At 36.4% G+C, this 18,743-nt stretch overlaps 1 protein-coding gene across 1 annotated transcript in view; it reads right to left on the bottom strand.

Annotated features, from left to right (window-relative positions):
* C15H8orf34 (chromosome 15 C8orf34 homolog) overlaps window positions 1-18,743 on the bottom strand; it is a 520,738-nt gene that overhangs the window by 265,424 nt on the left and 236,571 nt on the right. The window contains 1 exon segment of the mRNA XM_049853855.1: window positions 18,048-18,214. Within this exon segment, the coding sequence (XP_049709812.1) occupies window positions 18,048-18,214 (167 nt within the window).

The following is an 18,743-nucleotide window of genomic DNA, read 5'->3' on the forward strand; positions in this document are numbered from 1 at the left end:
CCTTGGAAATTCTATGGGGCAGTTCTACTCTGTCCTATAGGGTCGCTAGGAGTCGGAATCAACTCAACGGCACTGGGTTTGGTTTTTGGTTTGGTTGTCGTTGTTGTTACGTGCCATTGCATTGGTTCCAACTCACAGTGACCCTATGTACAACAGAACGAAAGACTTGGTTTTTTTTTTTAACATAGCTATATATAAGAAGTTTTAAATACTTCCTTAAAAACAGTTTTAATACCTCTTTAATATCTAGTTTATGTTAAAATGCAAGTAATTGCCAAAGCAATCACATTTCTCTACACATTTTCAACCAAAATATATAATAAATTCATGATCTTAAAGTGATTTGAACCACTTTCAAACAGCTCTTACATACAGCACAAAACTAATAAGTTCAGTGAAATTGTATGAAAATCAATGTCATGGCTAAAAAAATCATTTTGATGTGTAACACTAGTGTGTAACATTTTATTAAATATGCATAATGGGCAAGTTTATTTCAAAAACAACAAAAACCTAATAATATTTGACACTGGTTTTCAATTTGGTTGTCATTTGTTAATGCAATAAATTAATGCAAAACCATCAAAGTGGGGCTGTTTGAAATATTTTCATATTTATCAGTATAATTTGAAAGTTTTTCACGCTTGCAGATTTTTCAGCACTTTTATGACTTTATTGATACCCAATCCAAAACCCAGTGCCGTTGAGTCAATTCTGACTCATGGCGATCCTATAGGACAGAGTAGAACTGCCCCTAGAGTTTCCAAGAAGCGCCTGGCAGATTTGAACTGCCAACCCTTTGGTTAGCAGCCATAGCACTTAACCTCTGTGCACCAGGGTTTCCAAAAAAAAAAAAAAAAATTTTATTTATAACAGGCGCATGTAAATACACAGTACAAATTCCTAGTTCTTCTCTATCTCCTCCTTGTCTCTTCCTTCCTATACCTGCCCCCCACCCCAACACTTGCTAGCAGAAATCCATGTATAAGCACAAAACATTTTTCTTTTTCCTCCTAAAAATTATACATCTGTATGGAAGGAAATTAAAGACAGTGTAGTAATTGCTCTATATCCTCAACCAAATCACATAAATGTCTGTCCATGTTAAGAGATTATAACGCTTTATATTAATCGATCAAATATTTCGACTTTCAAATACATATGTAGTTTTACCTCCTTTTTCTTCAAGCCTTCGATTTTATTCTGTTGTGATAGACATCTATTTTTACTGATAGCAGGCAATTTCTCAGAAATATAGAAAGCACTTTTTTTTCTTTGTATGTAACTATAAAAATGTATGTGGGTTTAAAAAAAAAAAAAACAAACCATTGCCATCAAGTTGATTCTGATTCATAGCAACAGAGGTGAACTGCCCCATAGGGTTTCCAAGGAGCAGCTGGTGGATTCAAACTGCCGATCTTTTGGTTAGCAGCCATAGCTCTTAACCACTGTGCCACTAGGGCTCCAGGTATGTGGGTTACAGGATATGAATTTATTGGTAAGACAATTTTTGTATATAAATTCCAGCTATTTTTTTTCAAATATTCCTTTTCGGTATAACTAGAAAGACAAAATAAAAGCACTTTCTTAGAATATTCCATTTTTATCCCCACAACATCCTGTGGGGTGGGAGGGTCAGATGTTTTTACTAGCATTTTACAATCAATTACTTGTAGTTCAAATGACAAAACTAGCCAGAGGCAGGATGAGAGCTAGATCTGGGTTTAGAGTTTTACCCTAGTCCTTTACCAGACATCGCATACACCACATAGCGGTGTGACTCGTGCCCTTTGAAGAAAGAATATCCACAGTAAACCTATGGCATAGGTATGAAAAAGCACAACAGCCTATATTACTAACATGTCAAGCAATTTGTAGCTTATTCAAAGTGATAAATATGTAATATTTAACAGTCCCAGTCGCTATGAGTCGGAATCAACTCGACAGCACTGGGTTTACCCATAAATGTTAAAAATTCTACACATAAATATATTAGAAATAGCTATCTCTCAAAGATTTTTCAATCATGTATACAATTGAGATGGAGGAAAATTGTCAATAATTCGTTTTTAGGTTTAGATTTCATTTTCAAGCTATCAGTATTATTCTGCTATGTTGATCTGCTTTTACCATAGGAAAACTATTTTCACAAGGGAAAGAAAAGCAAAATTTCTTATTAAACACCATGAAAGTAAATCATGTAGAATGATGTATGTGTTTTGGTGATAGCAGGTATATATTTATTTTAAAGGTAATCTCTGCACGGGAACCCTGGTTATTGTTTCCAAATATTCTGATATTTTGTTGAAAAGAAATAAAAATGAAGAATGAAACACAAACACTATTCCAAAAACCTAACAAGTTAATCTTGAAGGCAGCAAGGAGAGCTAAATCATATCTAACAAACACTAAGCAATACTCCTTAAGAAAGGTTCAATATGCCCATACAATAAAAGAGAATCTGGAAAAAACAAACAAACGAAAAACGTGTTCCAGCATACTAGAATCATTTTGTGACTTATGCGATTTTTCCACTCTAAGAAATTCATTTGCTGCTGTAAAACATGCTATCAGGAGGGAAGGTGGAGATAATATGGATATAACAAAACTGCATGAGCCAAAGCTTGCTAGTTAGTCTTTTCCTAGTTCCCAGGAGATGCTTCAAAAGGAGTTTGATCAACTCAGAAACTTCTGTTGCACATTCTTTATGTTGTAAGCATTAGGCTTTTTATTACTTTATCCTTGCTTCAGGACACATTACATCAAACAAACAAAAAAAAATTTCGTTGAATACACCTATTAGATTAGTGTTTCTCACAGTATTTTCAGAATATCTCCGGGGGCTGGGGGTGGGTAGGGTATTCCTGTTGAAAAGCTTTGATTCATGAGCTGTATCAAAACTTAACAAACAAAAAAATGGAGCAATGGAATCTGCACTTAAGCAACTTTACAAATGACTCTTAAGCAAACCAGATCTGAGAATCACCCCATAGCTAACACTTCATAAAACATGAACTCTTAGGAAAGTGCACATAGTCACTTTGTAAGTGATAGATACACATTTGAGAATGTCATACACGGATTAATTGATTGCTGCAGACCCACAAATTGTTGGGTTTTATACAGAGGTCAACATTCACCTTGTTCAGTTTTTTCTCAAAGCCCAAAAAAGGTCAAGGTAGGTGGAAAATATAAGATAGGATGTTCTCAATGCTGTATATTAATATGAACTAGTGCTTTTCACACAGCAGGTACATATTTGCTGAACAAAAAAATATTTTTAAATGGATTTTCTCAAGTGCTTTGTAATCCGGAGAAAAAAGCACAGTGCTATTTAACCCACTCAGGCAACATTTTAATCCAGTCTTACTTGGCATTTACGTGGGCAATGATGTCATAAAGTGAGCTGACATCCAAATTCAGAAATACAGGAGAAAACTGGTAACACGAAAAAGCTCTACGGCAGAGGCATTTCATAGAATTTCTGTTACAGTTAAACACATGGCTTAATAGAAATATTTACTATTTAGCTTATGAAACTTAATTTCATGCATTTGTCTGAAGTTCTAGTTTTTCAATTATACTAATTGGTTTGATGATTTAATGAATATTTAAAAATACATGTGCAGATTATATATTTGGTTAATTGTGGTCATCAATTGTCAGTATAGTTACTGCATATTTGAAAATATCTTAAATTTAAAGATGAGAGCTATTTAGATTAAGGCAATTTGGTAGATACAGTCAATTCTTGTTATGTGGAGTAGTGTGCTCTATAAAGTCACCCGCAAACATTTAATCATCAAACACAGAGCTACTGCTCCTAGGGAAAATATTGTTAGGTTCTTATGAGTCACAACATTTTCATCAATCAATCAATGCATAACCTTGATTTATATGTGTTTGCGTTTAAAAACATCTTATTTGAAACACATTGTTGATTTCATTAATGTTTAACTCATGGTCAACAGCACCATAACCCAAGCCCGACCAAAACGTATCTAGCACACTATTATAGACTGAATTGTGTCCTCCAAAAAGATACGTGAAATAAGACCCTGTTTGGAAATTAGGGTTTCTTTTGTTATGTTAATGAGGCATAATAGAGCAAGGAGGGTCCTAAATCTAATCAGTCCTGAATGGTGTTTTATAAACAGAGTAGACTACGCACAGAGCTACACAAATGGAGAAAGACAGGCACCATGTGATGTTCTGCCTATAAGCAAAGAAATGCCAATGGTTGGTGGCAGATGCCAGACACTAAAAGAGATGCTCACAGAAGGAATCGACATGGCCAGGACCCTGATTTGGACTTTTGGCCTCCAGAACCTGGAGGAAATAAACTCCTGTACTTTAAAGTCATTTACTTGTGGTATTTTTTGTTATGGCAGCACTAAGTAACTAAGACACACATCCCAGCCTTCTTGCACTTAGAAACACTAGGCAATGCTTCAGCACTTTGCCTGAAGCCATTTTGAACAAAAAGCACAAAAATTCTAAAAACATGGAAGACCTCGAAAAAGGCACTTGTTTGCAATATGAGAGCTAAAACAAGAAGGTAGAGCCTAGCCATATTTGATCTCAGCTAGGAGTGTCAGGCATCTCAAACATTTCACTGCTCTGAGCATGTCTACAAATGATCACAAAAGTACCACAAGTATTAATTTGGGGTAACAAATAAATTTCAGTGAGTAGGTGAACTCATACATGCAGAATCTATGAATAATGAGGTTCAACTGCATTTTATTCAGGGTCTTCCACATCTACAGCATTAACTTCAGAGGTGCTTAAAACTGGTATATCTTAAAATACCACAAATTTGCATGTTTTAATCTCTAATATGTACTAATTCCATAAGCAATTACTTTTGTACTATGCTAAAAAAATTATATTTAATATTTAAAGCACTCTCACAGCAATCTTAAAGGATCCATAAACCTAATTTTTCAAAGTCTGAATATTTATGAAGAATCTTTCTAAAGTGATGGCTTTGAGCAATACTCAAAGGAAACAAAAGTGGGGGGTATTTTTGTGTGTGGTCTCCTATGCTTTAGATGATTTCATATATTTTAAAAACAAACCCAGTAAAAAAAGGGTTTGTTTTTAAAATATGTGAAATCATCTACATTAAAATATAAACAGTTGGATTTTTTTTTTTTTTTTAAACATTTAAGCCTCCCCACCCCTTTTAACATAACTGAGTGACATTCTCCATTCCTTACTAGGTGAAATGCAGGGTCTTATTTTGCAAACATGAGTGTGTTTTGCTTTAAGAAAACTCCAACTTAAAAGAATAGAGAGGAGATTTTTACTTTAGAAAGGTTAGTCACAATGCAAAATGATCTGCCGAAAAATCACCCTAATGCAATGAGTCCCTGAGGTAAATTAAGGTTTTATTTACAAAATCTGGTAAGGTATTGAAGCTTTAGAAGCTCAATTACTACAGAAAGCAAAAAATACCAGTATAAGTATGCTTGCTTTTCATTACTCATACTAAAACTAATAAAATATGTGTGCAGTCACATTGTTTTTGGTAATATGATTTTAATTTTTTTTTATTTTTGTGTGATTAAAAGCTAAGACCAAAATGTATAAGGCATTATTAATCATGTTTTCTTTTTTAGCATCTCTGGAATGTGATCTTTTGCCTTATTATCAATTCTGAGAAACCTAAAAAATAAGATATTTCTTACTAACGTGTAAGAAATGTAATTATCTTTGAAATAATCCTGATATTTTAAAACGAGTGTAAGTCGTACAGAAAATAATTGAACTTATTATTTCAATTAGCATTTCATCAACAATAGGATGATAAGTGCATGTAATGTAATAAAAACTGCTCACATTTTACAAGCTAAAGTAGCTATTAAACTAATAAAGCTTCTCAATTTGTCTGTGAAAATTAAAGCAGTAAAATATATAGGGATTTTTATAAATCTCTTGTTCCATCATTGTAACTTGTCTTCAATTTTTCAAAAATTAGTGATTTAAATATTTTTTTAAAATATGTGTAGAATCTCCGTATTGCTTGATTCATTATCGCTATTAATTTCCAGCCTAATTACTAGAGTATTTGAGAATATCTTACATTTGAAGCTGAGAGCTACGTAGTTTGAGGTGATTTTACAAATACTTTATGCAATATCTTCTTTAATTACAGCATCAACTTCAGAGATTTTTAAAACTGTTAAACTTTACGATCTCACAGATTTGACATGTTAATTTCTGATACATACTAATTCCATATTAAACTACTTTTGTACTGTGCTAAATGAATTTATAAGGAGTAATTAAAGCTATCTTACAGAGAATATTTAATCAATTTTAAAAATTATAGATACTGTGCTATTATATTTCCAGGTGTCCAACACACTTAAGAAAAGTAATCCACAACTATACAATTACACTCCCTATGAAGAATTAAATATCAATCAGTCTACGTTCATAATCAACAACACAAGGATCCATAGTTTTCCTAACTTGTACTAGTTCAATTAGAAGGCTATTTTTTTCCTTCAAATCAACTAATTTTACTGAGAAATAACCCTTTGTTATATTAACATTGATTAATAATTATATCTTATACTTATTATCACCTTACAAGGTTCTACAGTGCTTCACATGCATAATGGATAAAAATTTCAGGCAGTTCTATCTTGATTTAGACAACAACGACAAGTAAAACTCTTGAAAACACTTAAGCTATAGCAAATATATTCTACAGAATATGCTCAAAAGATATTTTAAATACTAAATGTTTCTATTGCATCTTACAGTGATTTGATGTGCTAAAACTTGATTCCATGTAACTCTGCAAGAATATAACATTTTTTTTAATTAATTTTTATTGTGCTTTAAATGTAAGTTTACAAATCAGGTCAGTCTCTCATATAAAAATTTACATATACCTTGCCATATACTCCTAAATGCTCTCCCTCCAATGAGACAGCACAGTTCTTCCCTCCACTTTCTCTCGTCCTGTTTATTCTGGCAGCTTTTGGCCCCCTCTGCCCTCTCATCCCCCCTCCAGAAAGGAGATACCAACATAGTCTCATGTGTCCACTTGATCCAAGAAGCTTGTTCTTCACCAGTATCATTTTCCATCCCCTATTTCAGTCCAATCCCTGACTGAAGAGTTGGCTTTGGGAATGGTTCCCGTATTAGGCTAACAGAAGGTCTGGGGTCCGTGGCCTCTGGGGTCCCTCCAATCCCAGTCTGACCATTAAGTCTGGTCTTTTTACAAGAAACTGGGGTCTGCATCCCACTGCTTTCCTGCTCCCTCAGGGGTTCTCTGTTGAGTTCCCTGTCAGGGCAGTCATCGGTTGTGGCCGGCCACCATCTAGTTCTTCTGGTCTCAGGATGATGTAGTCTCTGGTTTATGCGGCCCTTTCTGTCTCCTGGGCTCATAATTACCTTGTGTCTTTGGCGTTCTTCATTCTTCTTTGCTTCAGGTGGGTTGAGACCAATTGAGGCATCTTAGATGGCAGCTTGCCAGCATTTAAGACCCCAGACGCCAGCCACTCTACAAAGTGGGAATCAGAATGTTTTAATAGATTTTATTATGCCAATTGACTTATCTGAAACAAAAGTCCTCAAACCCTCACCCCACTACGCTGGCCTTTGAAGCATTCAGTTTATTCAGGAAATTGCTTTGCTTTTGGTTTAGTCCAGTTGTGTTGACCTCTCCTGTATTGTGTATTGTCTTTCCCTTCACCTAAAATAAAATTTATCTACTATCTAATTAGTGAATACCCCTGTCCCTCCCTCCCTCGCTCCCCCCTCTCATAACCATCAAAGAATATTTTCTTCTCTGTTTAAACTTTCTCCAGTTCTTTTAATAGTGGTCTTATACAATATTTGTCCTTTTGGAATTAACTAATTTCACTCAGCACAATGTCTTCGAGGTTTCTCCATGTTATGAAATGTTTCACAAATTCATCATCGTTCTTTATCGATGCGTCGTATTCCATTGTGTGAATATACCATAGTTTATTTATCCATTCATCCGTTGATGGGCACCTTGGTTGCTTCCAACTTTCTGCTATTGTAAACAGTGCTGCAATGAACATGTGTGTGCATATATCTGTTCCTGTAAAGGCTCTTATTTCTCTAGGATATATTCCAAGGAGTGGGATTGCTGGATCGTATGGTAGTTCTATTTCTAGTTTTTTAAGGAAGCGCTAAATAGATTTCCAAAGTGGTTGTACCATTTTACATTCCCACCAGCAGTGTATAAGTGTTCCAATCTCTCCACAGCCTCTCCAACATTTATTATTATGTGTTTTTTGGATTAATGCCAGCCTTGCTGGAGTGAGATGAATCTCACTGTAGTTTTGATTTGCATTTCTCTAATGGCTAATGATCGTGAGCCTTTCCTCATGTAGCTGTTAGTGGCCTGAATGTCTTCTTTAGCGAGTGCCTGTTCATATACTTTGCCCGCTTTTTCACTGGGTTGTCTTTCAGTAGTTGAGTTTTTACAGTATCATGTAGATTTTAGAGATCAGGCACTGATGGAAAATGTCATAGCTAAAAACTTTTTCCCAGTCTGTAGGTAGTCTTTTCACTCTTTTGTTGAAGCCTGTGGATGAGCATAGGTGTTTGATTTTTAGGAGCTCCCAGTTATCTGGTTTCTCTTCTACATTTCTACTAATGTTTGTATACTGTTTATGCCATGTATTAGGGCTCCTAACATTGTCCCTATTTTTTTTCCATGATCTTTATCGTTTTAGACTTTTTGTTTAGGTCTTTGATCCATTTTGAGTTAGCTTTTGTGCACGACATGAGGTATGGGCCTTCTTTCATTTTTTTGGCAGATGGATATTCAGTTATGCCAAAACCATTTGTTAAAAAGACTGTCTTTCCAATTAACTGACTTTGGGCCTTTGTCAAATATCACCTGCTCATATGTGGATGGATTTATGTCTGGATTCTCAATTCCGTTCCATTGGTCTATGTGTCTGTTGTTGTACCACTACCAGCCTGCTTTGACTACTGTGGCAGTACAACAGGTTCTAAAATCAGGTAGAGTGAGGCCTCCCACTTTGCTCTTCTTTTTAAGTAATGCTTTGCTTACCCGGGGTCTCTTGACCTTCCATATGAAATTGGTGATTTGCTTCTTCATCTCATTGGAATTTTGATTGGAATTGCATTGTATCTATAAATGGCTCTTGGTAGAACAGACATTTTTACAATGTTAAGTCTTCCTACCCATGAGCAAGGTATGTTTTTCCACTTACTTAAGTCTCTTTTGGTTTCTTGCAGTAGTCTCTTGTAATTTTCTTTGTATAGGTCTTTTACGTCTCTGGTAAGGTTTATTCCTAAGTATTTTATCTTCTTGGGGGCTACTGTAAATAGTATTGATTTGGTGATTTATTCTTTGATGTTCTTTCTGTTGATGTAGAGGAATCCAAGTGATTTTTGTATGTTTATCTTGTATCCTGATACGCTGCTGAACTTTTCTATTAGTTTTAGTAGTTTTTTTGAGGATTCTTTATGGTTTTCTGTGTATAAGATCACGTCATCTGCAAATAGAGATACTTTTACTTATTCCTTACCAATCTGGATGCCCTTTATTTCTTTATCTAGTCTAACTGCTCTGGCTAGGACCTCCAGCACACTGTTGAATAAGAGTGGTGATAAAGGGCTTCCTTGTCTGGTTCCCCTTCTCAAGGGGAATGCTTTCAGGATCTCTCCATTTAGGATGATGTTGGCTGTTGGCTTTTTATAAATGCCCTTCATTATGTTGAGGAATTTTCTTTCTATTCCTATTTTGCTGAGAGTTTTTATCATGAAGGGGTGTTGAACTTTGTCAGATGCCTCTTCCGCATCAATTGATAAAATCATGCGGTTCTTCCTTTTGTTTTGTTTAGATGGTAGAATACATTGTTTTTCTAATGTTGAACCATCCCTGCATACTTGGTATAAATCCCACTTGGTCATGGTGAATTTTTTTTTTGATACGTTGTTGAATTCTATTGGCTAGAATTTTGTTGAGGATTTTTGCATCTACGTTCATGAGGGATATAGGTCTGTAATTTTCTTTTTTTGTGGCGTCTTTACCTGGTTTTGGTATCAGGGATATGCTGGCTTCACAGAATGAGTTAAGAACTATTCCGTCCTTTTCTCTGCTCTGAAATACCTTTAGTAGTAGTGGTGTTAACTCTTCTCTGAAAGTTTGGTAGAACTCTGCAGTGAAGCCGTCAGGGCCATGGCTTTTTTTTGTTGTTGTTGTTGGGAGTTTTTTTTATTACCTTTTCAATCTCTTTTTTTGTTATGGGTCTATTTAGTTGTTCTAACTCTGTTTGTGTTAGTTTAGGTGGGTAGTATGTTTCTAGGAATTTATCCATTTCTTCAAGGTTTTCAAATATGTTAGAGTACAATTTTTCGTAGTAATCTGATACGATTCTTTTAATTTCACTTGGGCCTGTTGTAATATCACCCATTTCATTTCTCATTTGGATTCTTTATTTTGTTTCCTGTTTTTCTTTAGTCAGTCTGGTCAATGGTTTATCAGTTTTGCTAGTTTTTTCAAAGAACCAGCTTTTGGTCTTGTTAACTCTTTCAATTGTTTTTCTGTTCTCTAATTCACTTAATTCTGCTCTAATCTTTATTTTTTGTTTTCTTCTGGTGCCTAACGGTTCCTTTTGTTGTACTCTGTTCAAGTTGTAGGGACAGTTCTTTGATTTTGGCCCTTTTTTCTTTGCTACGTGTGCATTTATTGATATAAACTGACCTCTGAGCGCTGGTTTCACTGTGTCCCAAAGGTTCTGATAGGAAGTGTTTTCATTCTCTTTGGATTCTATGAATTTCTTTATTCCATTCTTAATGTCTTGTATAACCCAGTCGTTTTTGAGCAGGGTATTGCTCAGTTTCCAAGTGTTTGATATCTGTTCTCTGCTTTTCTGTTACCGATTTCTACTTTTGTGTCCTTATGGTCAGAGAAGATGCTTTGTATATTTCAATGTTTTGGATTCTGCTAAGGCTTGCTTATGACCTGATATGTGGTCTATTCTAGAGAATGTTCCATGTGCACTTGAAAAGAAAGTATACTTGGCTGCTGTTTGGTGGAGTGTTCTGTATATGTCCATGATGTCAAGTTGATTGACTGTGGCATTTAGATCTTCCATGTCTTTATTGAGCTTCTTACTGGATGTCCTGTCCTTCACCAAAAGTGGTGTGTTGAATCTACTATTATAATTGTGGAGGTGTCTATCTCACTTTTCAAAGCTGTTAAGAGTTTGTTTTATGTATCTTGCAGCCCTGTTACTGGGTGCATAAATATTTAATACGGTTATATCTTCCTGGTAAATTGTCCCTTTAATTATTATATAGTGTCCTTCTTTATCCTTTGTGGTGGATTTATCTTTAAAGTCTATTCTGTCAGAAATTAATATTGCCGCCCCTGTTCTTTTTTGATTGTTGTTTGCTTGATATATTTTTTTTCCATCCTTTGAGTTTTAGTTTGTTTGTGTCTCTAAGTTTAAGGTGTATCTCCTGTAAGCAGCACACAGCTGGATTATGTTTTTTAATCCAATCTGCAACTCTCTGCCTCATTCTTGGTACATTTAGTCCATTTACATTCAGCGTAATTATCAATAGATATGAGTTTAGTGCTGTCATTTTGATGCCTTTTTTTGTGTGTTGTTGACAATTTCATTTTTCCCCTTAGTTTTTTGTGCTGAGGAGTTTTTCTTTAAATTGTGTGTTCGTCTTTTTCATTGTAGTTGGATTTGTTTTTGCTGAGTCCTTATGTTTATCTTGGTTTTTATTTTAAATTATGGGATAGTTAGTCCTCTTTGTGGTTACCTTAATATTTACCCCTATTTTTCCAAGTATAAACCTAATTTGTATCTCCGTATATCACCTTGATTTCCTCTCCATATGGAAGATCTATGCCTCCTGTATTTAGTCTGTTGGTATTGATTATTGTCATCTTTTACATAATGACATCAATGATTCCCTGTTTTGGGGTTATTTTTTTTAACAATCTTATTTTATTTTTGTGATTCCCCTATCTGAGTTGATATCAGGATGCTCTGTTCTGTGTCCTTGTGTTGATATCTGATATTATTGATTTTCTGACCAAAGAATTTCCTTTAGTAATTCTTGTAGCTTTGGTTTGGTTTTGCAGATTCTCTAAGCTTGTGTTTATCTGTAAATGACTGAATTTCGCCTTCATATTTGAGAGACAGTTTTGCTGTATATATGATTCTTGGTTGGCACTTTTTCTCCTTCAATGCTCTATATATATCATCCCATTGTTTTCTTACCTGCATCGTTTCTGCCGAGTAGTCCAAGCTTATCGTTATCGATTCTCCTTTGTAGGTGACTTTTCGTTTATCTCTGGCTCTTTTAAAATTTTCTCTTTATCTTTGGTTTTGGCAAGTCTGATGATAATATATCTTGATGATATTCTTTTCGGATCTACCTTGTATGGGGTTCGATGAGCATCTTGGATAGGTATGCTTTCATCTTTCACAATGTCAGGGAAGTTTTCTGCCAGCAGATCTTCAACAATTCTCTCTGTATTTTCTGTTATCCCTCCCTGTCCTGGAATTCCAATCACACGCAAGTTATTCTTCTTGATAGCGTAGCACATGATTCTTCATTTTTTTTTTTTACTTCTTTTATCTGATTTTTCCTGAAATATATTGGTGACAATTGCTTTATCCTTCGTCTCCCCAATTCTGCATTCCAATTCCTCAATTCTGCTCCTCTGACTTCCAATTGAGTTATCTGTTTCTGTAGTTTTATTGTTAATCTTTTGAATTTCTGAATGCTGTCTCTCTATGGATTCTTGCAGCTTACTAAATTTTTCATTATGTTCTTGAATAATCTTTAATTTCTTCAACTGTTTTATCTGTATCTTCCTTGGCTTTTTCTGTACATTGCCTGATTTCATTTTTGAGGTTGTCCCTGATGTCTTGAAGCATTCTGTATATTAATCTTTTGTATTCTACATCTGTCAATTCCAGGAATATATCTTCATCTGGGAGAGATCTTGAGTCTCTCTTTTGGGGGTTTGTAGAAGCAATCATGGTCTGCTTCTTTATGTGATTTAATATCAACTGCTGTCTCCAAACTGTCTGTAAGTTATTGTAATAATTTATATTTGCTCACTGAGTCTTATCTTCTTGTTTTGTTCTGTTTCAATATACCCAGATGGGCTACTAGAGTGCACTAACTTGATTGTTGGAGGCTTTGAAGCACTTATGTCCTGTTACCAGATGGTTAGAGCTGTTACCAGGTATATGAGCCTATGAGTCCAATTAATATTCCTGAATAGAATCAGCTCAAGTGTCCTGATGGTTGGTCATCTAGTATGTCATATACACTCTCACCCACTATCTTAGAGGAGTGGTGATGGTTGTATGCACTGGTTTCTGGTTGTGGCAGGGTGTCACACTCTAAGGAGGACAGCGTGCTGACAGCCTTCCCCTAGGTGCCTATGAGGAAGGAACATCTGTTCTCTAGAGCGCTCTGGCGGGTGGCTTCTGTAGCTGTACCTTAGGCACCTGGTGCTTGTACCTCTAAAGACTGGTAGGCACCACTAACCTCAGACCCCTTTTGCGGGTGGCTAGGTGGTGTGAATGGAGCCTCAGCCCTCAGTTCCCTACTATGGGTAGGTGAGGGCTGTTTAATAGGTAGAGCGGTATCAGACCTCCAAAACCTGCCTCTCCATGGCTCAGCTGAAACAATTACAGTCAGACCTCTAACAGAATTGCCTTTGCATTGTAATAGCCACATGGTTCCATGTAGGGGTGAAAGCCAAATTCTGTGGCTCTCTTATGCCTGGACTGGAGCTGCTTCTGCTCTGATCTTCCAGTTTAGGGAAGCTGGGAAAGGATTTTTCCCCTGATTGCAAATTTGCTGCTTTTCCCAGGCCAGGAGAATGGGCTAGAAAAAAGCAGGGCACTTCTCTCTCTGCCCCAGGGAATTCAAATGTTAGTGAAGCTGGCTGAGGCAGGGAAGGGAAGAATCAGGTAGATAGGAGAGGGCAGAGAGGTAAAGTATACGAAGTCACTTATCTTGTGTTGAGAGGGCTGTTTTATCTGATATTCCAGAGGGGTATGCAGCCTGTGTGCTGGCTGGGTCCCCACTGAGATTGCCCCAGGGGGTTAGGGCTGCATCCTGTGCTTGCCTTGTCTCAGGAAGCCACCATCAGCCCCACTGCACTCGTGTCAAAGCACAGCACCAAGGGATCAGGGATGGGGCGCTGCACACGGCCTCCACAACAAGTTGCTGCTTCTGTGCGGTCTTCGGCTCCCCTGTCATTCAGGTTGGTGTGTGGCCTGTGCGTGCTGGCTGAGTCCCCGCCGTGATTGCCCCAGGGGGTTTGGGCTGCCTACTGTGCTTGCCTTGCCTCAGGAAGCCACCATCAAGCCCCACTGCACATACACCAAAGCACATCACCAAGAGATCAGGGTTGGGGCACTGCACAGGCTCTGCAACTGGTCACTGATTCTGCACAGTCTCTCGCTCCCCTGTCACTCAGGTCGGTGTGTAGCCTGTGTGCACTGGCTGGGTCCCCACCAAGATTGCCCAGGGGGTTAGGGCTGCGTGCCATGCTTTCCTTGTCTCAGGAAACCACCATCAGTCCCACCACACTCACGCCAAAACACAGCACCAAGGAATCACAGCTGGGCGCTGTGTGGGCTCCGCAACTAGTCTCTGCTTCTTCACAGACTCTAGCTCCCCTGTCACTCAGGTCAACTCCTTAGTTCTGTGTTTGATGGTCAGGGTTCATAGATTGTCATATATATAATCGATTCACTTGTTTTTGCAGGTCTTTGTTGCAAGAGGGTTCAGTGGAAGCTTCTGCCTAGTCAGCCATTTCAGCCCCACCCCTCAGAATGTAACATTTTGACTCAAATAGGCACAACCACATACATTTCTCTGGAATCAGAGTTGCAAAAATATCATTGTCTTAAAATTCTTTTATACTAAACAAAATTATGGAAATCGAATTTAAAAGGATTGTTATTGTGTGCTGTTGAGTTGATTCCAACTCATAGCAACCTTACGGGACAGACCAGAACTGCCCCATAGGGCTTTCTAAATTAAAATCTTTAAAAGGACTAAGAAGGTAGATATTGTGCAGTTTTTTAATTGATTTAGTACAGGACTTGAAATCCAATGGAGTTAATAGAGATGCACATGGTTACTGAAGAGGTCAGGTATTAAAACTGAGTAACTTAGTAACATTTTATTTTAAACTCATACTTTGCATATTCATTTATTACTATACCATGACTCAGAAAAATTCTTAACTCTTGTATTAATTGAAATTTCTCCTGTACATCTGTTTCATTTCACGTAAGAGATGAGCCATTAAATTAGTTAAAGGTATAAGTAACATAATAAATCATGAACTTGTGTATACTAGTTATTTTTAAAGAGAATTCTGAGTCTATGTTTTTAGTAGGTACGTGTTTTTAAAGTAATTAAATGATGTTTATGAACAGGAATATTTGGACCTTGGAGACAAATACATTCTGCATACAAACATTTCCTTTAATTGATTAGGGTCTGAGCATAACGTTTTAGAGAGAATTTTCTGTTATATGATTTTTGTTCACTGAGACAAGTGGGCAACCTCGCAAGTTGCATATGGCAACGTTGTAGGTGATAGCCCAGCAGATTTGGAACATTCCATGTTATCACAGAGAAACCTCAGAACTTAGGAACCAGCATAATTACACCACCATCCAACTGCGCTGAGATATAGTATATTACATAGAGAAGGTCTAGATCTTCACTTATCTCTAATTCTTAAACTTGCTTAAACCACAGACAAAAATAGCTAAATGAAAAGTAATAAATATATAAATGGAGACCAGTTATTAGTTTCTCATTAGGTAGCTTCCATTAGATTACTCTGATTTTCAGTGTGGGAGATTAGAAACTCGCAGTGAGTGGACACCTGAGTCTCCTCAAAGAATCCCTTGATATCACTGAAGTTATATGGCTTCTTTCACACTGCTTAGAAATTCTTGAGGCTATCAGGATATTTCCCAATGTGATTCTTAGTGTGCCTAGATTTCTTCAAAAGGTTATCTTTACTAGATAAAGGATAGTTGCTTTCCTTTATAGGGATGAGAGGAGGATATCAGCACAACCCAATGTTAGTGAACCAAAACACCAAAGTTGATGTTAAACAGGCAACCTCCTAGCCCTTCCATCAATAATCACTGCTTGAGGTTTTCCCCCTAGCTGTCACTGACCAAAAGGAGCCCTGGTAGTGCAGTGGTTAAACACTTGGCTGCTAATCAGAAGGTTAGTGGTTCAAACCCACCAGCCGCTCTATGGGAGAAAGATGTGGCAGTCTGCTTCCGTGAAGATTTACAGCCTTGGAAACCCCAGAGGGTTCACTATGAGTCAGAATTGAGTCAAAGGCAGTGGGTTTTTGGGTCACTGACCAAAGCAGGGGAACAATTTACAAGCACAGTCACGGAGCATAATTGCCAAAGAGATCATACCTACTGACCTGAGTGAACGTAGGGACTAATAACCACACTGGGCTCACTGAGCTGACATTTACTTTTCCTTTAGGACTCACCTGAGGAATCAGCTGCTCTAGGAAGCATCCCCTGATCTCCTACTCCTGCATTCGGTGTCATCCCTATAAACACTGTGTGCCGAATCCAATCAGCACATGCAGCAAACACTATTAGAGTGATGTATTTACATTTTTATCTGGAATACTAGAATGTAAAGTTCCTGCAAACAGAAACCATGGTTATTATTTTTACTATTTGTATGTCTCCAGGATCGGGCACGATGCCTAGCACATAGTAAGTGCTCAGTAAGTGTTTGTGGAATGGAAGTTGAATGTGCCACATCTAGCATATCTTCCATATTCATGATTTGGAGATAGGGAGAATAGAGCCCTTAAAAAATTTAAAAGTTACAAAACACACTTAATAGTTACAAAATAACAACAGCATATAGCAAAAATGTCATGATACAGTCTCTTTACCATAGAAATGGATGCAGTTATTATTACCTAGAAAACATCAGAGAACCTGCCATCATTGATCAGATAACACCTTTGTGGGCCTGTACATTGAGAGCTATATCATTTATTATGATGACAGAATTTTACTGCCATTAACCCTTAAAAATAAGGAATCTGGTTGAGAGGGAAAGAAAAAGTATGTTTAGAAAATATCTTCATTTTTCTGGAACTCTGTAAGTTAAACTTATTTGAAGTTTTCAAATGATTACATGATTTTCTTGCAATTAAAACATAACAATATAATGTTACAAATTATTTGAAAGCTCTTCTAATTATTTAGAAAAGAATAACTGATTTCAATTTAAAAACAGATTGCTTTATATGTAGACCACTCTCTCAGAAATAAAATGCATTTCTTTTTTTTTTGAAAATGGTTCCCAAGGTGAACCTCAATTAATAACTTTACTATGAAGACATTGCTGATAAACCAAAAAATACATTTACTTCATTAAAAGACATAGAAGGATTTTCTGCATATACAATAAGGTTTTTATGAAGGTAACAGCCTGTAAAAACTTTGAAATCTCTGCAAGCTTTCCTGTCATTTATGGAAAACATAAAACATTATGTTACTATCTATCCCTTTAAATTGCATTCTCTTTTCCTAGAGTATCATTGAAATAACAGGAGGGATGTCTTGGGATAAAGGCTGAATATGCACTTTGGATACATTTTATAGACAATAGATATGATCACAGCAATTATAATCAAGAGAATAAAGGAGACAGACTTAAATTTTTATCACAGTTGCACACAGGTAAAGATTGATTAAATAATCAGAATGTAAAGTGCTGTGTATACAAAGCACAAAATACAGCCTAATAAATACTTCACATGCTTAGATTATTTGAAATTGAACTCAGTTCTTACATGCAACTTCATGAAAGTCTAATGGAAATAAAGTATGTCTTAAATGTTTTCTTCCCTCTAAGATGAAACTATTCAAGGGTTTTTAAAAATCTCTTAATCACTACACATTGTTACAATACCAGAGAAGAAAAAAATAGAAATTATTAATTTTTAAAATTACCCAGCAATTCCATTGCATCATCTTCATTATCAATATCTTCTTCTGCTACAGATGGGGTAGGGCTGTGGATGGATTCAAAAGAATCTTGAGAGAGCATTGCCGCCAGAAGTTTCTTATGTTGTTGTTGCTGCTGTTTTAATCCCTTAGTCTTCAGTTCCATCTTTAAACTGCAGAAACATTTAAGTGTTAATTTTCAGTGAAGATGAGATTATAAATTAGCTGCGGTAAATAAAGAAAATCTACAAACTAATGTCTTTATTCTGTTATTCTGCTGTGCAAATTTACAGTCCTGTTACTGAAATTTTCCCCATGGATACTGGAAATACAGAACCTGTCTTCTTTCTTAGACTCGTGTTGGTCCCTCTCTAACAACTTCCAAGTGGATATGGGTGAGAAATATGGTCAACAGGAAAAGTCCTGTCCCATTTGAAGTTAAGCATTCAGCTCCTAACATGATTTAAAAACAAAGGCATGTCATGAAAAACACATTCAAGGGGATAAATATTTTAATATATTACTCTAAGATAAAAAAACAACAACTTTAATTTCTACAATTCAGATCAATTTTCTCACTCGTCCTCTTCATACTGCCAAGATCTGGGAGTAGGGTGGGAGAGAAGGAAGAATGGAAACAGAAATGTCCATAAAAAATCACTCAGTTTCTTCCAGTCTAAATGAGTCTTGGTAAATTTGGAA

This window comes from Elephas maximus, chromosome 15 (genome assembly GCF_024166365.1).
Source record: "Elephas maximus indicus isolate mEleMax1 chromosome 15, mEleMax1 primary haplotype, whole genome shotgun sequence".
In the NCBI taxonomy this organism is placed as follows: Eukaryota; Metazoa; Chordata; class Mammalia; order Proboscidea; family Elephantidae; genus Elephas; species Elephas maximus.